This window comes from Rhinolophus ferrumequinum, chromosome 26 (genome assembly GCF_004115265.2).
Source record: "Rhinolophus ferrumequinum isolate MPI-CBG mRhiFer1 chromosome 26, mRhiFer1_v1.p, whole genome shotgun sequence".
Classification (NCBI taxonomy): domain Eukaryota; kingdom Metazoa; phylum Chordata; class Mammalia; order Chiroptera; family Rhinolophidae; genus Rhinolophus; species Rhinolophus ferrumequinum.
In genome coordinates, this window is record NC_046309.1 from 12595406 (window position 1) to 12619626 (window position 24221).

Genomic DNA, 24221 nt, shown 5'->3' on the forward strand with positions numbered 1-24221 from the left:
CTTGGGTTTGAATCTCAGCTCCTGCATTGACGATGCAGCTTGGGGAACCAGCTTAACTCATCCACACCCGAGCTTCTGAATCTGTAGAATAAGGATGTGAGTGCCAGTTTGTTGTGCATCTTAAGTAAGATAATATAAAAAAGGTGTAGCACAACGTACACGGTTAAGTGTTCCGGAAAGGTCAGGTACTTGCTGACCTTCAACTGTCTTTTGACCTTGGCGTTTCTGTCATAGCCCAAGTCAGGTCTGTCCCTTCCCTCATCAGACATCTCATTGTAGTGTGTTTCAGGCCTTCCTCTTTCACCAACTTCCACTGACGTCTATGTGCACCCCACCATGTGTTTCCCAAAACCTTGAGACCCAGTACCACCCATTCCAGAACATTCCACCATCATGAGTAGCTGGTACTTGGCTTACTTTGAATTTAATGGAGTGGGGTTTATCAAGAGTTTTTGAATAGAGCCTTTCAAGTGCCTTGTCTGGAATAAGAGCAAGAAAACATGTTCCTGGATTTCTCTTTCTAAAAGGTCGGTGATTAGACATTTCTGGGTGTTAGAGAGACAATCGACCAAGAATTAAAAACATTTTTTCTCAAGCTCTCACCTGAGGCCTTTGCCATCCACACCCAGGAGCTTTAGCGGCTGCTCCCAGGCCCCAGTAATACACTTTTCCTCATTAATGACTTCATTAGTGCATGTCAGAGGCCAGGCTGACTGGGCGATTTTTGCAGTGCTATCAATCTGGCTCAACCAGTCCCTAGGAATCAGCTTTAGAGAAGTGAAAAGCCTCTAAGTTCAGCCCAGAACCTCGCCCTCACCATCCACATCTCCTGCCTGATGCAAGCTGGCGTCCAGAAAATGTTCTTCTGCCACACCCCGCAGGCTGCACCCTGATTTGTTTGTTACCTTGGAGCCATGGGGGATCATTAACTTCTCTGCAAACTTGCCAAATTGTGAAACAGTCGCTGTACCTGAATGCACCTTGGTTCCCTGCAGTGACCAGAGAGGGAGAGGGCTGGAGGGACAGTCTGTTGGAGATCAGTAGGTGGGGCTTGGAGGCCCCACCCTCCCCAGAGCCAGCTCAGAATCCCTGTCTTTCTGTTTCTCTTATTGTTTTAGCAGATGTTGAGAAGCTAATCTGCCTTTACCAGAGTGGCTTCACTCCTTTTGTATCCAAAGGAGAAGACCCCAAGTTGCCATGAACTCTGCCATCACCAGCTGTGAGCACCCCGACCCCTCGGTGAGTGTTGGTGGGAGAGAGAGGGAAAGATAAGAGGGAGGGGGCAAGCAGAAAGGAAGAAAGGGGCCTGGAGGGGGGTCCAGCATGGAGTCCTAATGCTCTGATTTGTTATTGGTACAAAGGATGGTGGCTTACATTCTAGATAAGATTTTAGGTTATTACACAGGGGTGGCAGCTGTGCTCTGATCTCACCATCACCAGGGGCAGAGATTCCTCCCTGAGTGCTAGCTCTGTGAATGAGTTACAAAGAAAGGAGGAAGAGGTGGAAGCTCTGCTTTACCTTTATTCACAGGTTGGTCTCTGTTGAATCTAAATGTTTATTTTCCGTGTTTCTCAGCATTACCATTTCTTTGATCAGAAGCCCTTTCTGAAGCAAAGCAAAGGAAAAGAGAGAGGGACAGAGAGAGGGGGAGAGAGAGAGAGAAAGAGTGAGAGAGAGAGAGAGAGAACTGATATTTACTGAACAACCAAAATGTTCCACACTTTGTGTACTTTATTTTCTTCTTTCTAAGCCGATAAAGGCACTTGTGTTCCCATTTTACAGATGGGGAACCTGAGGTCCAGAGCAGTAAATTCATGGCAAACCATCTGGAGGCCTTAAGCCCTGACCCCACCACCTCCCCAACCTATTTTGGCCACCTGAAAATAACAGGGGACGGGGTGGAGATCCTCTGCTCTTGCCACTGACCACTGTTGCGGCTGCTCGCTCGCAGTTTGTGAAAGAATTCACAAGGCAGGTAGAAATACAGAAGGAAGATTTATTAAAGTAAGAGGCGGGTCGGCTGGGTAGAGTCTGCTGGAGACTACTGCCTTAAGTCTTTGTTTCATCTGAAGTTTTATATTTCTAACCAGGATATAAATTGCTTCGGCTTGTAGTGGAATTTTCTGTCGAGTTTGGCTTTGTCCGTTGGGGTGGAGGAAGGTGCGGTTAAACTGGTTATTGCAGCCTTTGCATATGTTACATAGATTTAAGTTGGAGCCAGGAGTGGATCTCATCCTCTCCCAAGTCACAGGGCCAGCATGGCCAAAGCAAATAGAACCATTGAAACTGGTATGAATAGTAAATGTACAGTGAGCAGAGTTGTTAAGGTTTGGCGGGAGGGAAGGAAGGCAAAGAAAAGAGAAAAAAAACTCTCTAAAAGTCCCAAGCTAAATGACACTTGTTAAATCGAATTATACCAGAGGTCCCAATCTCAAAATAGAAGATTGAGTGCCACCGTTACAATCTTCCCTGTCTTATCACCCACCACAGGCAGAAAGAACCCCCCTGCACCCGGTTGGGGCTGCAGCCCTCATGATGCCCAGTCAAGGTGTCTATGGGACAAGTGGCACCCATGAATGTGGGCTAGGCTTTCAGAGCTGTCCCCTGGAGCCAGGCTGCCAGACCCTACCCGCTGCTGGTCAGCCTCTGGTAAAGGGGCCGTCTCTTCTGGAAAATCATGGGGGGCACCACACATACACCTCTCCTCTTCTCCTCAGAATTCTTTCTTCCACTACCTCATGGAAGCACACCACCCACCCCGAAAAAAAAGAAATTCTTGGGAAATAAGTCGATGACTCCATTTTCTGAAGGCTGTGATTTTTGGCTTACCTGAGGCCAGTTGGGGAGTGGAGGGACCTGGCCATCTGTATCTATCTCCTTTTCAGTGGCCTGTCTTCTCTTTGTTTTCCTCAAAGCCTCAGTTTCAGCACCCAGATGAAGAACACCCAGTGTTGGGGGATGTTTTTGGTTCTCATGTGCATGTTGCTCCGCTAGAAACGTCTAGGGATATAGACACAGGGAAGCCAGCTTCCCCACCCTGGAAGCTCATGGCCAAGCTACGGGGGAGGGGAGCACACAAAAATATTTCTCATACAAGGGAGAAAATAGTCAATTTCAAAACACAGTGTCAAAATGTGCGGGGAGTGCAAGGGAGAAAAATTCTACGGGGGTGGAGGGGTCCGGAGAGACGTGGAGGGGGAGGCATTGAGCTCTTGGAAGTAGGGAGTGGGGAGCACAGCGTGGGCAAAGGCACTGAGGCAGGTTAACTGAGGGCACATTTGGAGAGACATGGAAAATCCCATTGGCTAGAGCCAGGTGAGTGGGAACGTTAGGAAATGTTTCTAGAGAGTCGGGTGGGGGAATGGAAGGCTGGGTGGGAATGGATGGAGTTAGAGGTGAAGGGAACTGTCTTCTCCCCGCCACCCCAGGAATCCCTGCTTCCCATTGCTGTTTTCTCTGCTTACCAGTCTCCTCCTCCTCTGCTTATCTGCTCCACAGAGCTGGATGGCTGTCCCTGCAGGGACACACCTGCAGGCAACTGCTCTTGACACCAAAAGAGGAGGGTGCCATTCTCCCATTTACAATGGGACCTTAGACAAGCCTCACTGAGCCTCAGTCTCCTCACCTGTAAATTGGGGGAGAGATATGATGGTGGTGAGAATCCAATGGAAGGATGCATTCAAAGCTCTCTGTAAACTGTAAAGTGCTGTGAAATGTCAAGGCTCAGCGGAATGCCTCTCGTGATAAGTCGTATGGTGCAATGGCAGCCCATCTGCTGAGTTGATCAATTGACATCTGACGAGGGTGTGGCCCTCGTCTTATAACGGTCCTCACTGGTGGGACATCCTTCGTTAAGAATTCATTCTTTCCCCCCAAAAAGGGCTCACAAGCTTTGTTCTGCTGCTGTATGAGTCACATGCACAGCCTTGTCTGGCAGGGATTCTCCGGGGGAAAACGTGCTCCCCAGAGAGATGGGGTATCTTCCACTTCCATCTGAGAAGCCCTGCTCTAAAATATCTCTGGGATGTCACTTGTTTTTGTGTATGTCTTTAGTGTACTAATGTGTCATCTCTGGCACACAGGAATAGTACACTGTGCATCTGCTTATTGTTTTTTTTTTTTTCCTTCCTCCATCGCTTTGCATAAGTGATGGGAAGTGGTTACCACAAAAGTCATATTTTGCTCAAGCTCAGTGCTTTCTATCAGCCATGGCTGACAGGCTTCAGGGAAGTCACGCACTTTTATCTGAAGGGAAGAACCTGCTTTTCTCAAAGAAGACAAGTTTTTCCCAACTCTAAGTTCTAAAAAATGTTTTTGGTTTGGGACCTCATGCGAGGTCAGGCTCCCACACATTGTCTAGAAACAGATGCAGACGTGGCTTTCATAACCTTCCGCCGTTCCAAGCTGATATCCAGACAGAACAGAGAATGTTCAGAGGTCTTCACGCTGGGAATAGTCTTTGAGTGATTGGCTCCTAAGAGGAAACAAGGTCAGAAGGCCCCAAACCAACAGTTCCCCCCAGTAAGTGTTTCCTTCTTCGTCACCTTCTTGAACATTCTAAGAGGTCCTTGAAGAGGGCGTGAGGTGAGCTAGCTTACAGAACACACAAAGCTGTCCCGCCGCAGCCCTGTGACCTCACTCACGGGGCCACGTCCGGGAGGCCACATACACACCGGGTCTTCTGGTGTCCTTACACCTCCCCAGATTCAGTGGGGAGACCGAGGTTAGGGGAGGGGAGGTGGTGCACCTACGGCTGCCCCGCAGGGGATTGATAGACCATGTCTGCGCATCTTCAAACTGGACGCTCTGCTGTTGTATGGAGTCAACCCAGAATCAACCAATCAGCCCAATCGGTCGCTCAATCTCTCTTTCCGTCTCCCTCTCCTCTTTTCCTCAGTCTGTCTTTCCTTCGTTGTCCCCACTGATGCTTCCCTATCTGCACGAAAGCCTCCTGAAAATGCCTCCGGTGCACCTCCAGTCTATCTTGGCTCAGTCTTGACCTCGAAAGGCCAAAACTTCTTTCATGTACAACCCAAGTACCAAGCAGCATCAGTTCGCCCTTCTTTTACAAGTATAAAGGGGATAAACATAATGTTTCCAAAGAGGTCTAAACAGCGAGTTCGGGATTTATTTAAAAAAAAAAAAAATGAAAAAAAATCTCATTTTGTCATGAATTCTCGCATTTGTGTATTTGCTTCATCAGCGAACCAGGTAGTTATATGAGGGCTAACTATGTGCTAGAGGTGGAGACAGAGACGTTATGGGCTTTTGGATGAGAAAACATGATGGTAGTTAGGCATGTTTGGGGCCATAGTAACGTGCCCATGGTTTCCTAGGAGCCTCTGAGAAGGGGCGGCCTCGTGTAGTCTGAGGCCGGGGTGGAGTGAAGTCAGGGAAGGCTTCCTGGAGTAGGTGAGGGATGCATTGCTAAATAGACTAGGAGAAGCAAGACTCTTACCATCTATGTTTGAGGACCTCAGTGTTAGACGATTAAGGAGCAAATGCTGTTCGGAACCCCAGGAAAACAGCTGCCTACAGAGCTGTGCCGTGGCCAGATCAGTCCACCCACTGTCAGCGAGCCTGACCACAGCCCTGGGCTTCCCCACACACACACACACACCTTCTCCACGGCCAGTGGAGAAGGGGCCCCATAGGCACGTCCTGGGAAGGAATTAGGACGAGCGTTGGCCAGTGCTCTAGCTGTGTGGAGGAAGGGGCCGGCCTTCCTCTGTCTCCACGCAGGAGATGACAGTGGTCCTGTCCACGACGGGCAGCGCTGTCCCTAGTTAGGGCTTCCCGGTCTGGAACTGGTCAATGTTCTTAGCAAAGTGGCTCTGAACTGGGGGCAGTTTGAACCCCTGGGAACCTCTGGCAATGTCCAGAGTCATTTTTGGTGATGACAGCTGAAGGGGAAAGGGTGCTACTGGCATTTAGTGAGTAGAAGTCAAAGATGCTGCTTTATTCAGGATATTTCCTACAGTGCACAGGTCAGGCCCTGCTCCCCCTGCACGCACAGCACAACAAAGAATTATACTGCCCCAGGTGTCGGTGATGCTGAGGTCGAGAACCCCTGGCTTAGCATATAATGTTCCCTAGCAACCAGTGGTGTCCTTGAGGTGGTAGGGGACAACCACCCAGCTCTTGATCTGGGGGCTTTCTTTCTTTCCTTCTTTCCTTCTTTCCCTCTTTCCTTCTTTCCCTCCCTCTCTCTCTCTCTTTCTTTTGAGAGGTAGGGGAGCAAAGATTTTCATTAAAGCAAAAGTACAGCTCTCTTATGAGAGGGAGTACCTGACACTGGGATGCCCCCCTCTGGTGGCTTTCATGCCTCTCTCCACTTCGAAAAAAATGGTGGCCCTCGCCTCCCCCATCTCATCTCCTTCTCCTACTCCAGAGTGGGGGCCACTGGTCCCTTAGGTAAAGCCACCACAGCACCCGAGGCCCACCATTGTAGGGGTCCATGCAAATGTTTTCATTTCTTTTAAAATCAGAACAAAAAAGTGAACTTTTAGATCCAAAAAAAAAAAAGTTTTAATATATAATAATATATTTGTCTTTATACCAGTACAGTCACAAAATATAACAGTCCATTTTTTTTTTTTTTAAATGGAAGAAGGCACGCATAGAATAGAAGTGTTTAGCGCCCATGAGAGTCAGAATGCAGCCCTGGCTTAGAATTTGTTCTTCGACGCTGTGCTGAAGGGTGCTTAGGTATGGAGGTAGGTGTTGGTGTTCCCTTCTGGAACTTTCTCTGTGACAAGCCCACAACCCTCAGGGCAGCCCTGACTGGGCCCCTGTGCAGACCCTGCCCTCTGTGCTCTGACCAGGACCAGGACTCTACTGGGGCACGTCACCTAGAGTTGCTTCATTTATGTGCTGGTGGCTTTGCCACCTTTGGGCCACACTGTCTCATCCACAGCCAGATGCTCAAATGTCAGCCCTAAGCACAAGTTTAAAGCCTTTGAAAAATGAGACTGGAAGCTCACTGTAATTATAAAAGCTAATATTTATTGGGTAATACACTGTGCCAAGTATAGGACGATGTGCTTCATGCTTCCAGCTTTATTGAAATATAATTGACGTACAACATTGTATAAATTTAAGGTGCACAATGTGTTAATTTGATACATTATATGTTGCAAAATGATTACCACCTTAGTGGTAGCTAACACCTCCATCACGTCATATAATAGCCATTTTTTGTGGTGAGAACATTTAAGATCTACTTTCTTAGCAACTTTCCAGTATACAACATAGTATTATTAACTATAATCCCTCTAATGTATATTAGATGCCCAGAACTTATTCGTCTTTTAATATTTGTTTTTATCCTTGGATCAACCTCTCTCCATTTCTTCACATTCCAATTTAATTTTCTCAGCTATCTATGAAGTAGGTGTTAACCGACATTTCTGTTATATAAATCAGAAATTTGAAGCTTAGAAATATTAGTAATTTGCCCTAGGTTGGTAAGTTATACAGCCAGTACAGGTTGTGGAGGGGAGTTTATAAATCAAAGTTAAATTTGGTGAAACTGGCAGGAATGTAAGTTGGCCCCAGAGCAGTCTGCAGGCAGTGCACTCATATTGGTACGTAACATCCATTCATTCAGTCTCCACTGGGCACAAGGAATGCTCTAGAAGCTGAGGCAACAAAGAAGAGTAAGGCACAATCAATGCATTTTAGGACCTCACAGCCCAGCAGAAAACATGGGATGGACAAGGAAACAGGGCATTATCATAAACATGCTGGCATAGGGCTTTGGCAGGTGTCAACACAGGGCCTGGGGTGGGGGAGCTACCACATTCTGGGACCAGGATCCCCATTTACCTGACTGTCCATTTTCTGACCTTGGAGTTGGCCCACCTTCCCTCCTGCACAAAGATGCTTCTCTGCCAGGGCTTTGGGCAAGGCATCCACTCCCTTTGCATGGCCCCAGATTTCACAGGGAGACCCTGCTGCAGAGGCATAATATAGAAAAGCACTGGTCTTTTGAGTCTGGCTCTAGAAATCCCACGCCGACCAATAGTTAGCCCTGTCCCATTGCCTCTAGTCTCTGGAAGACACCCATCTATTGAAATCATCGGTTGAAATCAGGAAGTCCATTTGATTCCTCTTGAAATGCCCAGCTGTGTCCTTCTCTTGTTCCCAGCAGAGGGGTGATGATGGCATGCTCAGTGCCCACGATGATGGCCAAGACAAGAAGAACAGGCAGCCCAGGAGTCCCAGGAGCAGCCAGCTGGCCTATGCCATCCTGGACACCCCACCATGGTATCTCTGCATCTTCTTGGGGATCCAGGTAATGCCACCCAGCAAGCAGTGGGGCCAAAGAGGCTCTGCCTCAAAAACCACATCAACGCACACCCTGGTCAAATTTGTCAAGATCTGCAGTTGTGGATATTCTTGTTTTCCATTTGGTTGACCTCCAGGGAAACTCCAGGCGCCTCTGGTCCCTCTTTCTGTCCAGGGGTTTGGGGCTGGCGGAAGGAATTAGGGAGGATTCTCTCTCTTGCTGGGCTGATAGGTCCCAATGAGGACACAGACTGGGCCTTCCTCTTCTTCTTTTTTTTTTTTAAGATACCAATTTTAATTTATTTGATTGTCAGCAAAAAGTTTGCAAACCGATGCTTGGGAAATTTGGGGAAATAGGCACTGTCAAACACTTTTGTTAGAGTGTTATTTGGTGCAACCTTTCTGGGTGACAATTTGGGGATTTCTATCAACATGTCAAACACATATACCCGTTAACCCAGTCCCCAATGCTTAAGAATTTCTCTGAGGATATGCTGGCAAGACTTGTTCAGTACAAAGACCTTCTTGTGATATTATTGGTCATAGTAAAATCAAAATCACACAACAAACAAAACCCTAGAAACAGCCAAAATAACCATCATAGGGAACCCGCTAAATTGTGACACAACCTAACAAATGACTTTTTATGCTGCTGTTAAAAAGAGAAATATATATTTACCCTGCAGTTAGGGAATGTTCTCCAAGATACGCGTATATTAAGGGAAAACAGCAAAGTAAATAGCTGTGTATAGTGTGATCTTTTTTGTGTCAAAAACAAGCAAAGAAATGACAGAACTAAGTACATGCAGCAACTTTGTATGTTTTGAAGGATTCACAAAAACAAACAAGGGTATTTTATGTTGGGAAGGGGAACTTGGAAAAGGAGGGTAGCTTTCAAATTTCACTTCTTATTTTGTGACTTTTTATAGCATGAATTTTCTAATCTCAGAGATGTGTCTCTTTTAATTTTACAAACTGTGCCATTTGGGACATCAGGGATAAGACGCACTTTTTTTGTTTGCTTCTTTGTGCTTTTCTATTAAATGAGAAGAGCAAATGTCATACTAGTTTAAATATATTAGCGTGAGCCAATAAAATGGATAATTTAGATATTTTATCATGAGAAGATGCTGAATTTTGTAAAATGCCTTTTCTTCATCTATTGACATGATCATTTGATTTTTATCTTTGATTCTATTAATGTGATGTGTCATAATTATTGACTTGTGTATGCTGAACCATCCTTATATCCCAGGGATAAATCCCACTTGATCATGGTGTATGATCTGTTTAATGTGGTGTTGAATTCAGTTTGCTAAGATTTTGTTGAGAGTTTTTGCATCTATGTTCATTAGGGATATTGGCCTATAGTTTTCTTGTAGTGTTCTTATCTGGTTTCGGTATCAGGGTTATGCCAAATGAATCTGGGAGTCTTCCCTCCCTTTCAAATTTTTGGAAGAGTTTGAGAAAGATTGGTCTTAATTGTTTAAATGTTTAAATGTTTGGTAGAATTTACCAGTGATTAATTGTTTAAATGTTTGGTAGAATTTACCAGTGAAGCCATCTGGTGCTGGGCTTTTCTTTGTTGGCAGGTTTTTGATTACTGTTTCAATCTCCTCACTTGTTATTGGTCTCACAGTACTTTGTATTTCTGTTCTACGTTATCAGTTGTAACGGCTCCTCTTTCATTTCTGATTTTGTTTGAGTCCTCTCTTTTTTTCTGAGTGTAGTTAAGGGTTTGTTTATCATTTCAAAAATCTAGCTCTTAGTTTTATGGATCTTTTCTATTGTTTTCCTGGTCTCTTTCATTTATTTTTCTTCGATCTTTGTTATTTCCTTCCTTCTGCTAATTTGGGTGTGATTTGTTCTTCTTTTTCTAGATCCTTGAGGTATAAAATTAGGTTGTTTATTTGAGATCTTTCTTCTTTTTAACGTAGGCATATATTGCTATAAAATTCCCTCTTAGAACTGCTTTTGCTGCATCTCATGAGTTTTGGTATGCTGTTAGTTCCATTTTCATTTGTCCCAAGATATTTTTTTATTTCTTCTTTGACCCCACTGGTTGTTCAGCAGTGTGTTGCGTAGTTTCCAAAGTTGTGAATTTTCTAGTTTTCCTCCTGTTATTAATTGCTTGTATTATACCGTTGTGGTCAGAAAAAGACACTTGGTATGCTTTCAACCTTCTTAAATTTGCTGAGGCTGGTTTGTGACCCCACATATGACCTACCCTGGAGAACGTCCCCGGGACTTCCTGGTAGACGGTCTTGCCCTCACCCTGTGCCTTGTTTTAATAATGAGCCTCTCGCCTGTTCTTACTCTTAACGCCACCTCCTTGGTTCCTTATGTCCTTTGGTGCTGTGCCCCTGCCTTGGTTTCTTACCCAGCATGTCAATTCCTGGCACCAAGTCCCTGCCCTTGAACCCCAGACCCTCTGGCTGGGTTCTGGCTTCTTGCTGCCAGGCCTTCCTAGTCCCACGGGGTCTGTGTCTGTCACTCATATCCAGGTTCCTCTGAGACTAGAGGTGGAGCTCCTGCCTCTGCCAGTGAGAGTGGGAAGGAGGGTGGAGGAGGCAGCCACAGAATCTGCACACATGTCGACTCTCTCTGCTCTGCCCACAGCATTTCCTCACGGCCCTGGGGGGGCTCGTGGCAGTGCCACTCATCCTGGCCAAGGACCTGTGTCTGCAGCATGACCCTCTGACGCAGAGCTACCTCATCAGCAACATTTTCTTCGTCTCGGGCATCTGCACTCTCCTGCAAGTGTTTTTTGGAGTCAGGTCGGTAAAACTTCTCCCCATGGATTCTGATTTTTCCCTGTCAGGGTATCAGCCAGGTTTGCTTGGAAAGGTGGTTACGAAGCTGGGATGGCATGAAAGAGGAGGAATAAATCAAGAGTCGGAGCCTGCATTCAAGAACCTGCTCCAGAACTTTCTTTCTATCTTAGCTAGGATTCTTGATTAAGGTAACACAAATCCAAGTCAGCTCAGGCAAAAATGTGTTCTTCATTAACTTGTGAGATCCAGCCAAGAGAAAGGCAGGGTGCATCATGCATCAGGAACATGTTGAAGCAGGGACTCATATGCCACTGGAACTGTCTCTCCATCTCTTGTCTCAGTCTCACCCCTGATATTTGCGAGACCCAGGGCGAGAGTACAGAGATCCACACACTCCATGTCTGCCTACTGGAGCGTTACAAACCACATTGACAAACGCTTAACTAAGAGATGTGCTCGTCATCCTACTTGGAAAGCCAAGTTTGAGTTTAGCATTCTCTGACTCCTAACAATTCTGCTTTGGGACCTGGCAGCCAGCCCAGGGCCAGCCCCCAGCCTGCGGCCCTCTCCCTTCCCTTCCCACCTCAAGCTTTTCTCTGGATCACAAATGGTCTTGCAGGTGTGCGATGTGGACACTCCACGCTGCACAGCCACGTCCCATCCACACACTCGGTTCCCCACACAGCTGCCCCTCGGCCATCCTTCCGGCCTGGGAGACTGCCCACCTGCATCATGGGCTGCCTTCAGCGGAACAGACCTGGGGGGAGAGGCCCAGGCAGGCGATGGAAGAGGTGCAGAGCCTTTTGGGCAGAGAATTCTTGAGCCTCAAAGGGGAGACGCACATCGATTGAGGTGGGCATATCCCCTCCGCCCAGCAGATGCCTCCCCCGAGGAAGCCAGAGAGGGTTCTCTAGGGCACCGGGCTAAGTGCAGGGCCCCCCCTTCCCTAGTCTGAGGGCAGGGCTGTCCCTTCACTACTGTGCCAGTGCCTGTGCGTCATTGTCACAGACAAGCTTCCTGCACTGACTGTACACAGGCCTGCTGGCAGCCTTCACTCTTATTCCCCTAAATCAAGCAGGTACTGCTCAGGTCACATTTCAAAGTTCCAGGGTAGAGCTCCGAGCTGCACAGTGTGTCAAATGCCCAGCCCTGGGCTGGAAAGGGCAACAAATATGGCAACCCCTACCCAGGAAGGTTTCCCAATGAAGCGGGAAAGACGAGATTTGCTCTGAGTAAACAAGGCAATTGACAGCCACTGAACCAGCCGTGTGGTTTGGCATCTGTCAGATAAGGCAAATGATGGCATGTGTCCTGCTCCCTTACAGGACAGAGAAATAATCAATGGGTACAATAACTGTAATTCCTTTTTTTTTAAACCATCAAGGTCTTTATATTTATGTGTAGGCTGCTAAACTCAGTCTGAGTAAAATGGAGTCCTGTCGTTCTGGAGCTAGCCTGGACACAATTGTGAAGGAAGCCTGGAAAAGGTGTCTTGGAGCCTTTCCTCTCCTCATTTCCACACATCCTTTTTTCACATTCTCTACTGTCACCCCCTGCCCCTCACACAGAACCTCACACAGTGCCTCCCTGCGGTTACCATCTTCCCAGGAAATTCCTCCCTGTGGGTTTTCCAGAACTTTCCTAATCACCTCCCTAACCCCAAATCTGTTAAACTCCTGTATCTCCCTGCCCCCTTTGACGTTGATTTAGCCTCTAGTCCAAGGACAGATCCAAGTTTTGATCAGCCTGAAGATTATACAGATTTTGGTGTCCTCGTTGAGAAAAAGGACATAAAATTATGAATACAAAATCATCTACCAAAAAAGGGAATATTTACTTCCATATATTTACTTACAGTAGTGAAAGCGCCTGTGGGCCTTAGTCTTCTCGTAAGTGTGGTGAGAAATACAAACTCATCAGGAGCTAGGGTTCCAAGAACTCACATCCTAATTACACATGCAAAGAAAGAGGCAAATAAAATTAGGAAATAGAATTATGCAAATGTCATTAGACTAAGGGGAGGAGTGAGGGATAAATGAGTCTGGTTCCACCGGCGGAAATGGGCTTCCTTCTCAGACGCTAATGAGCTAGTGCCTGAGACATTACAGATTGCAAAAGCTAACTGATAGCGTGTTAATCAAAGTCTAAGTACGTCTGATTGCTGGTTATCTGCTAACCAGTATTTGATAATGTACTTTTCTAGATATTGCTGATGTTGCAATAAGATTTCAGAGGCTCTCAGTGATTAAAACCACATTAAATAATCCAAAGGGAATGATAAGCCATCGCTGCTGCTCTTGGCATAAAAACTAACAAACACTGTGCCCACTATGAGGCCAGCGGCTGTAGTCCTGGGCAGCATGGATGGCTGCCTCCTGGGTACGAGGTAGGGGTATCCCCCCAAAATCCCCCTGCATCCCCCCAAAATCCTTCGTCACTCAGGTGCTCACTACTGAAATTCACGGAAAGGGCACATATCACCATTCATTTCAAAGTAAGACATTAAGTTTGGAAGACAATCACTAGAGGAAATCAGATATTGACTATACTTAATTCTGGGTCTTAGCTCCATCTCTGGAATTATTCATGATTTTTACCTGGTAATTTCTTTTTCCGGAGTGCTTCCGGGTAAAACGTCTTCTTTCCCATTTTCCTGGGAATATTTCAAGTGGAGAGCAAATACTTCTGTTACCAAGTGCATTCAGGTAACTTATGCTTGCTTGCATGTGGTTTGGCCAGAGTCGCCCCTGGCCTTGGTCCTTTCCATCCACTGACTTCCATGCCGAGCCCTGCCCTGCCCTAGCTCTGCGCCAGACAGGCCGTAGCCACCCACAGGGCTCTGCAGCCACCTTGCTCCTGCCCCGTTGACAGGCAAGTCACCAGATGCACCCTTGGAGCTCTGGCTGGAGCAGGAACAGTGGTAGCTATTGGGGTAGAAGAGTGACTCGGTGACCAGTCACAGAGGAGGCAGACAGGTTGATGCGTCCCAAAGAGGCGGCTGGTGTGCCTGCTTCTTCTGGGTTTAATTTGGATAGTTACCTACAGGTAAGGTGCGTGATGGGCTTTCCCACAATTTAGCAGGTCCTTACCTCCTTGGTCTAGGGAGGGAGCTCAGGAAAAAAGATGAAGCGAAGACAAGTCAGGTAGGCTCTACAAGTTCTCAGGGAGGCCAATGTGAGATGCCAACTAAGAGTGAGAAGAGCCTGGGTGGAGTATATGCCCTGATAATTGACCTCAAACCTGTTCTGTCCATGTGATAAAAAGGAGCCTGAAGGTAGAAGTATGGGACTGCAGTTCATTTTTGAAGACACCACGGAATTTGGCAACCCAGAGTTTAGGCTGTGCATCTCTTGTTGGTGGGAGAACGTCACATGTGTGAGCTGTGCTTTGGTCCTGGGGTTTGGGAAAATCCACTGCAACAGGGGTAGACAGTGGCACCCACTAAGCATGTTTGCTGAGCTCTGTGCTGTCTCCAAATCGTTTCCCAGTGCTTGACTCTCTTCTCCTGGGTTTGCATCTCCAAGACCGGGGTTAGTTCTGCTTATCTTTCCCTTCCTCACCTCTCCTACCTGTCCAAGGTTTGGCAGGGTTCATGGCTCTGAGTTAGGGCTTGGCAGGAACTCCCTGTATTCTGAAAACAGCAGGTGTCATGTGTTGCCTCTAAACTGAGCTAGGACTTGGATTAAAAGGCCTCCAGTAGGGGCCAGTGACAGATCAGTACTAAAGGATCGTGTGGGTAACTGCATCCTTTCCCCACCTGCAGGCTGCCCATTCTCCAAGGAGGGACATTTGCTTTTGTGGCACCCTCCCTGGCCATGCTCTCCCTTCCCTCCTGGAGGTGCCCTGAGTGGACACTCAATGCCAGCCAAGTAAACATCAGCTCTCCTGAATTCACTGAGGAATGGCAGAAGAGGATTCGAGAGGTAATGGGGAATGAGGTGGGGTGGGGTGGGTGTGTGTGTTTGGAGTGGATGGGGTACTCAACAGGGGCTGCTGTGTTGATTCACTTGTTCAACATTCATTGTTCAACTTTCCACTAGGCGAGGTCCTGGGCATTAAGATACTGCTATCGATAAGAAAGAGAAGGACCTTGCTTTCATGGAGCTAACATCCGAGTGTGTGGATGTGCAGGGCAGAGTGGGAGAGAGAGGCAAAAATATTCCAATGACTAAGTGGAAAAGGGAAATTTCAGGGAGTTTTAAGTGCAATGAAGAAAATAATGCAGGGTAAAGAGCAAGAGAAGGATTGGGGCTGCCGGAGTGGAAAGGATGGAGAGGGAAATTAAGTTTACTTGGAAACACTCACATATTTCAAGGAAGAAGAGCTGAAGCACTTCCTTAGGCAGTCCAGGGAGGCAGTGAGTACTCTCATTGTATATTCAGTCATCAAATGTCATTGTTGAGTATGTGCCAGATGCCAAGTGTGCTAAGTGCTGGGGCTGCAAAGAGGAGAGAGACACATCAGTGATGATATGACGATGGTGATGATGATGATGATGGTGATGATTGTGATGATTGTGATGGTGATGCTGATGGTGATTGTGATGCTGATGCTGATGCTGATGGTGATGCTGGTGATGATGGAGATGATGACAGTGATGACGGTGATGATGATGGTGATGGTGATGCTGATGGTGACGATGGTGATGATGATGATGATTGTGATGATTGTGATGGTGATGATGATGATGATGATGGTGATGATGATGGTGATAGTGATGATGATCATGATAATGGTGATGATTGTGATGGTGATGCTGATGCTGATGGTGATGGTGATGCTGATGGTGATGGTGATGGTGATGGTGATGGTGACGATGGTGATGATGGTGATGATGGTGATGATGGTGATGATGATGATGATGGTGATAGTGATGATCATGATGGTGATGCTGATGGTGATGGTGATGGTGATGGTGACGATGGTGATAATGGTGATGATGGTGATGATGGTGATGATGATGATGATGGTGATAGTGATGATCATGATGGTGATGATGATGGTGGTGATGATGACGGTGATGCTGATGATGGTGATGATGTTGATGATGATAGTAGCAGCAGATAGTAGTTACCGAGCACTTACAGTTTTCCAGACATTCTGCTACAAGTTTTTCATAGATGCACAAGTGCCATATTGACATATATCCACAGTAGGCTCAGATCAATGGGAAAACCAATGTGCAGGCCATGTCTCAGTTAACCATTCTGTTAGTGGGTACTGTCTGCTTAATCTGTTACCTTTGGACAGTTGTGCCCCTGTGCTTATATGACCTATGAAACCTAATGCTTGCTTAATTCAGTTGTATCATCAAGGAAAAAGGAAATGTTGGCCTTAAAGCAGACTCTGAAGTTTGGTCATGTTCTACGTTGGCTTATCTAAACGCTAGATAAGGAAGTCAGAACATTGAGGATTCTTGGCAGAGAATTGAGCCACACACCCAGGGAGGGTAGACTTGATAGCTTCTAGACCCCACCATCCTCATCTGATGTGGGAGGTGAGGGGCAGGGGCGCTTGTGGGTGGGGTACTATATGAGAGAGTAAAGGGCACTAGAGATCTCTAGGAAGTCCAAGCATCTCCCTCCCAGCTGACCTTAGACACCTAGGCCTGGAGCTAGGCCAGGGACCACCTCCAGAGGGGGGGCGAACTACATAAATGCGTCATGATGATTGGTTCCAGTACAAGGTAGTTTGTTCAGGCGTGAATATAACCCTTATCGCCTTCAGCACCGCCTCCTCCAGGATCACTAGAAATGGACGAAGGGCATTCCTGAACTCGGGTGTGGGACCTAGAGCAGAGTCTGTTCCCTAGAGATACCTCGGAACCAAGCTAACAAGTCTTGACCAGACAGGGTCCATCCTGCAACCCACCCCATCCATGTTCAATGTCCTTAGAGCTTCATGGCTGTGACAATGGTTACATCCCCTATATGTGAAACATAAAGGAAGAGAAAAGTCAGAGGAGGGAACGCAGTACAAGATTCACATTTTTGTCCATGTTTGACCAACAAGAAGGAATAGAACCGCCAAACACTTTAATGTATACTATGACTGTATATTAGATAATACTGCTCTAGTTTTATTTTTTTCTCCCCTATGAACTCATAATTAGTCCATGACTCATCTTAATTTATGCAAAAGTTGAAGCAACAGACCCTGTTCTGATGTGCCCCTTACATTCACAATGTCCACTCCTCATTGTCCATTCAGTATGGCCCAGTATATTCTGGGTCCAGTTTTATTATGTCTTTCAGTTTAGTAGAATCAACTCTTATGCCAGCATCCCTCATCTCAGACTGAAGCTTTATCTAGAAATATTGCTAAGAATTCATTTTATTATTTTCAATATAAAGGGCAAAAGTAGCATTGTTTGGTACAGTAATTTGTTTGGTGGCTCCAGTTCTTTCTTCCGCCATCTGTCTTTCTCCCCATTGGGATCCCTTCTTTGCCCATTTCCTTGCTCTGATGGGAAGAGGGAGTTTTGATTTCTTCTCTGCTGTTCTTTAAATAATGGGCAGCAAAAGTAACATTGTTAAACCCTCATTGTATGGCCTTCTCCAAGGTACTTTCAAATGATCCAATAAGTATATTGTCACTGAGTCCTCTCCACTGGGTAGGATGCATCCTGAAAACACCAGACTTTCCCAATAATCCCAATTAAATTGATTTCTATTTTTCTAACCTTAGTGAACACAACCAAATCCCTAGTCCTGGGAAAGAGGGTTTCTTTACCCCCCTCATTTCTCAGCCTATCGTTTAGAAACGGCTCCGCAGGTGAGGGGCACTTTTGTGCCCCTCGTGTTTAGCTTGATCTTACACTCTCCTACCCTGGAAATACAGCCCTTTGCACCATTGTCACCCTCATTTGGTTGCTCCAAACATATATTCTAATTTTTCAATAATTTCACTGCTTTTGAGAAGTGACATGCAATATGAACAGATCACTTGATATTGTGTTTCTTGGTCCACTTCTGCCCTGTTCATGCTATGAAAAGTGATCCTTGAGCTGTTTGATAATATAAGTTCACATTCCTGTTAGTGGGCAATCTGGGTTGCCAGTCTTTGTATAGAAGTCTGGCCCAGGGCTTCAGCTGCAGAATAGGCGAATCTCAAACCAGAAACACCGTCAACACCAGTTGTAAAATGTATTAGAACTTCCCATGTTCTGTCCAGCTTAGGCAGCCTGCCAGCTCTCTGAGGGGTCATATACCCTCGTCCTCTCCCACCAAAGGCACACGTGCTCATTGGTGTTGGCAGTCTGGGCCATCCTGGCAACATAAGTGACTTCAGATAGATATGGGGATGATGTTGTTTGTGAGCCCACGTGTGCATGCCTTGTGGCCCAAGGTGTCATCTCATGGGCCCTCGTGGTTACACTCAAAGTTATACTTCCCTCCTCTTTTTAAGTATCTGAGATTTGACTGTCCAGTCCTGTATTACAAAAGGTGACATTTCAATAATGCCTTTTAGGGTCCACTTGCCAGATCAAACTGCAAGCCCAGGGGCCGCAGCTCAAGAACACATGTAATTATATAGGGATAGTTTTGGGTGTTTATGAGTGCAGTCAGCCGTGTCACACATAACTCGGTCCATTGGTTGGATTTAGACTTACCTTACTTCTTACACCAAGGTCCTCCTGTTAGAATGTTACTCTTCCAAAATGTTACTGTTCCAGACTCAGCCTTCTCAGTGGTACCTTTAGTGAGACTCCGACCAGTGCTTTCTAAATTCAAAGACTCACACAATAGAACCCAAGTCTCTGCTGCTAGATTTGATTATCTCGTGAGGTAGTGTGTGTCCCAGGAGAGGGGCGACTGTCTCTTGCTTATGCATCCTATGAAACCTTCCTGTGTAAATGCCTTCTATTTTCCTGAATATAACTATTTCCCTTTAATCAGCAAAGTTTGTTGATCAGCCCTTTCCTTATTTGAATATCTTGCTGACATCACTGAAGATATGATTGGGATCTCTGATCTTAGAGTTTTGGGTGCCATGCATTAGTGGTCTAATTCCAAACAGTGCCCAGCAGCCCACTAATTAGTAATGGCCTTTCAAAGGGACAGTGGTTGAGTAGCTGCTTCAGGACACATCCTCACAACAGGCCACATCCTCACAACAGCCCCGTGGTGGGGCAGAGGCACCTGGCTTCTAACAGGATCAGTTCTCATGCAGCGTGGACACATCTCAGACCTCAGGGAAAACTGTGCTTGCAAGGACACAGTAGATCCGTCTGAACCATCACTTGTGGATTTCTGCCAGAGCCTTTTTTCACAGGGCTATGCTCTGGCAGTCCAAAAGTACACCCGGATGTCTGTACTCCAATAATCTCACCAAGGCCTCGTGCTTCCTTCTTATCTCAGGGTGGATCCTGAGGCAACAGAGCTTTTTAATCTTTAAAGAACAGGTCTATGTAATTCCAGGCCAAACTATTCCTAAGAATTTCACTTGTCAAGCTGACAGGCCCTGGATTTTTGCCTGGTCCACCTCAGCATGCTGTGTGTTGCCCCACCTTTTCCAAATCACTATGTTCTTTTTCAGTGAAGCCTAGTTTTACTGTGTCATCAATAGAATGAATCACAGAACACATGTAGTTTGTGGGCTTTGTTCCTTTGTTTGTTTTTATTTTGTGCATGTGTGTTTTTCCTGTGTTTGTTTGTGTTCTTCCCCAGGGAGCCTCTACTTGGCTTTGGTAAATCTAGGTTAGTGCAAAAGTAATTGCAGTTTAAAAGGTTAAAAATAAATGTGAAAACCGCAATTACTTTTGCACCAACCTACTAAATGAAAACTAAGCAAAGAATGAGAAGCAGGGTTTCCTCGCCCTGCTCTGCCAGATGCCAGGGGCAGGGTTTCCCTTTCATTCCGACCTACTGAGGGCTGTAATTCCTTACGTAAGAACCTCTTGCCTTCATACCATCCAAGAATAAAGATCTGAGAAATGAATCTGTCTCTTCTACCTGCTGCTCAAATCCTTCCTGTGTTCTAAGGAAGTATCCGTGTCCAGCACTGCAGTGGCACAAACCTTCACCACATTCAGAAGCAGTAAGGTTGTGTTCTAAGGATTCCAGGCAAGGGTTATGGAAAGGAACTTCCTTGGGGTTTGCACAGTATTCGGAGTAAGAGAGGATGTTTAGGGATATGGGTCATGCTGTCCCTGCATTGAGCATGGGATCCCAAGTGACAGAGGCACCCACACTTTCCTTAATACATTTACTGTTTTTGTGTTGGTGAGATGTCTCTCTCTCTCTCTATCTCTCTCTCTCTCTACACACACACACACACACACACACACACACACACACACAGTGCCAAAAAATATATATACATATTTTAAGAAAAGGAAACTATATTAAAATTGTAATACTCAATATATACCGATGGCAAAAGATGCATACAAGTCACATTTGACTTCTGCAATTACAAGAGGTGCTCAAAGTGGTTACCATCAGCACCCAGACACTTCTGATGACGGCGAACTACTGCTTGAGCAACGTTGACTAAAGTGTCCACTTGTGTACATTCTTTTTGGCACCTCCCATATATAGAGTCCTTTCAAGCAGGAGTCAGCAAACTATGGCTCTTGGAATAAATCCAGCCTGTGGTCTAGAGAATGGTTTTTACATTTTGAAAGGTTGTTTAAAAAAGAAAGTGTAACAGAAACCCCATATGGCCCACAAAACCTGAAATATTTACTATCTGGCCTTTTACAGAAAAAAGTTTCATCAGTCTCTGTTCCAAAAGACAGGGCAGGGCCCAGGGTAGGGGGTCCTCTGGCCCACATCTAACGTAGACGCCACCATTTTCCCTCACAGCGCCTCCAAATGTTCAACAGTGAGCGGAAACCCAGTCCCATCTGTGGTGTTATAGCTCCCTCTGCTGGTCCAATGTTTCTCATCAGTGCTGTCAACAAGAGCAAGTTCTCATTTTATTAATTGACGGATTGGTTGATTGGTTTTATTCGCTGAGCCAGCCTATTAGAATTTAAGGTAGATTCTCCATGTTTATCTGAGTAATATTTATCCACGTACATCTCAAGACTTGAAACCACTGATGGTCCTCCGACCAACTGTATATTTCAATACTGGCCACAAATTCAAACGATGTGACTCTAGGACTAGCAGGTATGTCATCACTTACTGGGATATGAAAAGTAATGGAGAGGTAAAAGTCAACAATGATTCTATTTTAAGGAAATGGTGGTAGCAGGGGAAAAAAAAAACTATGGGCAGAGATGGCAAGTTCAGTTTTTAACACATTAGATCAATTTTAATTTCACCTTAACGTATCATAGTACTTTTTATGTGTGTGCTTATGCATGCTTATGTATTAAGTGAAATGAATGACAGCAATGACACAGGATAGGTGGGAGAAATTAGGATTACTTTGTTTTTAGAAGGCACTCACATTACCATGAGGTGGTATAGTGTTGTTTGAAAGTGGACTTGGCTTAGCTTTAAACGTATATTGCACACTGTAGGGCAACCACTAAAAAAGAGTAAAAACAGAAGAGAAAATGCTACGAAAAGAGAGAAAATGGGATCATATAAAATGTTCAGTTAAAACCACCAAAGGCAGAATAAAGAGTGGAAGACCAAAAAAAAAAAAAAAAAAAAAAAAAAAAAAAAAAAAAAGAAAAGAAAAGAAACAAAGAACAAGGGCAACAAGTAGAAACCAATAATAAATATGATAAATATTAACCTAACTATACCAATAACCACTTTGAATGTCAATGGTCTAAATGTACTAATTAAAAGACAGATTGTTAGAGTGGATCGAAAAAACAAGACCCAATTATGTGTTGCCTACATGAAACTCACTTTAAATATAAAGAGACATATAGACTGAAAGTAAATGGATGGAGAAAAATATACCATGCTAGCATGAATGAAAAGAAAGAAGGAGTTGGTTGATATGTTACTTTCAGAAAGAACAGACAGCAAAGCAAGGAAAGTTATCAGGGATAAAATAGAACGTATAACATCCAGACTAGTAAAGTTAAAAAGAAGCAGTAATCGGTCCAGCGAATCAGGGGTTGGCAAACATCCACCCATGAGTCAAATCTGGCCTGTTGCCTATTTTTGTACAGCTCAGCAGCTAAAAATGGTTTTATATTTTAAATGGTTGAAGAAAACAATCAAATGAAGAATAATCTTTCATGACATGTCAACGCTCTGTGAAATTCAAATTTCAGTGCCTATAAGTGAAGTTTTATTGGAACACAGCTAGCCTCATTTGTTCACCCACTGTCTGGAAAAGTTTCGACACGGCCCATATGGCCTGCAAAGCCCCAAATATTCACTATCTGGTCCTTTACAAAAAAAAAAAAAAAATTGCCAACCCCTGCGATAGAAAGTAGGAAAACGGAAAAAAAAAAAAATAAAGCAAAAGGATGTTCAATACACTACTGAATGATGCTGATATTCAGTCATCATTATCCCTATGATCAAAAAACACTTTTGAAGGCTCCCTGCTGAAACAGTTCACGTTAAGTGAAAATGTCCAACAGGCAGTTGAGAACTGGAGAGAGGAGTGAGATCAGAGTTCTCCTTCCTTCAGTTCCTCTGGGGCCCAGCTTTGCCTCTGGATGTACCCCCTAGGGCTGAGCAGGTAGAGAAGTTGCTGGGCTGGGCTGGGCGGAGGCTGGCAGTCCTGCTGGGAGCCTTGGGATGTCTGAGCTGTACTCTTCCTCTTCAGCTGCAGGGCGTCATCATGGTTGCTTCCTGTGTCCAGATGCTGGTGGGTTTCTCAGGCCTCATTGGCTTTCTCATGCGCTTCATTGGCCCCTTGACCATTGCTCCGACCATCTCCCTGGTGGCCCTGCCTCTCTTCGATTCTGCAGGCAATGATGCCGGAGTCCATTGGGGGATCTCCACCATGTAAGTCCTCTCTGGGGAGGGCGTGCCGTCTAAGTTCTCTTGGGTGGAAGAGTTCCCTGTAAGAATAATAAGAGTCCTGGATACTGGCCAACTCTGTGGTTTACAAATACTTTGATGAACATTATGATACCTTGAAAAGCAGTGAAATTGCTCCTTATAATGTATTATGACTACAATTTATTATTTCATTAGGACTCACCTCACAGACATGCCTAGACAGGGGCACTCCCACTGCGGCCACTGCCCCCAGTCCCAGAGACATGTGGTGGCTCAGCTTCCTGGACCCTCACTTGGGATGAGCCCCAGCTCACCAGGTTGGGTGTGGTTTGTTTCTGTTTCAGGACCATCTTCCTCATCGTACTGTTTTCACAGTACCTGAAAAACATTGCAGTGCCCGTGCCCATTTACGGACGAAAGGAGAAGTGTCACACCTCTAAGTTCTACCTGTTTCAGGTCTTCCCCGTAAGAAGCACTCCCTACCTTCTTCCATTCTTACTTGGCTCACCTAGAGAGTGGAGAGCACTCCTGGAGAGCACTCCTGGGTGGCCCCCAAATCAAACGTTCCCCCATCTGCAGTGGCCTCCCCTCCTTGACTTTTCTTAATCCACCTGTGGCCTGTGGGAACGCTCCCTGACTGTTGGCATAATTCCAGGTCTTTCCTCAATGCTTCTCTCCCAGGAACAGAGAACCCTACCCTGGTTCCCTGCTCGGGGCACCAGTGTGGGACAGCCTTCTCATGTTCCCTGGGCCATCCTCATAGTAAGATACTGGGGGAGACAACCAGTCTCGGCTAATTATATAAAACTAAGGGCCAAGATACTTAGGTTCTTTCTCAGTGGCTCATGGGTAATTCAAGTACCCCCATGATGATGATAACTCCCTTTTCAGAGCCTCCTCTGTTGAATTTGCACCACACTGTCAAGTATGTGTAGTTGTCACTCACACAAATATGTTTTCAGGTTTAATTTAACTGTGAGCTACATTTCACATTGTAAAAAGATATTTCCACCTAATGATCACATTGATTCTTCAACAACCCTGTAGGCCAGTGGTTCTAAAATTCAGAGTGCATACGAGTCACTTGGGGACATTGATAAAAAATACAGGTTTGGGGGATTTGGTCACCAGAGATTAAAAATCATATATATCAGAACACCGCTTTATGAAGTCCTGCTTCAAGCTTTACAGAGCAGTGATCGTAATTCCATTGCACAGATGAGGAAACTGAAGCTCAGAGAATTTGATCCAAGGTCATGTGACGAGCAAACAGTGGGAAGGGAGACA

General features: G+C 45.6%; 1 protein-coding gene across 3 annotated transcripts in view; it reads left to right on the forward strand.

Annotated features, from left to right (window-relative positions):
• The first annotated feature begins 1002 nt into the window (after positions 1 to 1002).
• Positions 1003 to 24221, forward strand: part of LOC117018351 (solute carrier family 23 member 1-like) — a 28913-nt gene continuing 5694 nt past the window's right edge. The window contains exons 1-6 of one of the 3 annotated variants that reach the window (XM_033099314.1): positions 1004 to 1239; positions 8151 to 8297; positions 10910 to 11067; positions 14828 to 14987; positions 22756 to 22937; positions 23279 to 23399. In XM_033099314.1, the coding sequence (XP_032955205.1) occupies positions 1198 to 1239; positions 8151 to 8297; positions 10910 to 11067; positions 14828 to 14987; positions 22756 to 22937; positions 23279 to 23399 (810 nt within the window). In that variant the 5' untranslated portion in view covers positions 1004 to 1197. Of the gene's footprint in view, positions 1240 to 8150; positions 8298 to 10909; positions 11068 to 14827; positions 14988 to 22755; positions 22938 to 23278; positions 23400 to 24221 lie in introns of all 3 variants that reach the window. The other 2 variants (XM_033099315.1, XM_033099316.1) reach the window with 2 other exon arrangements.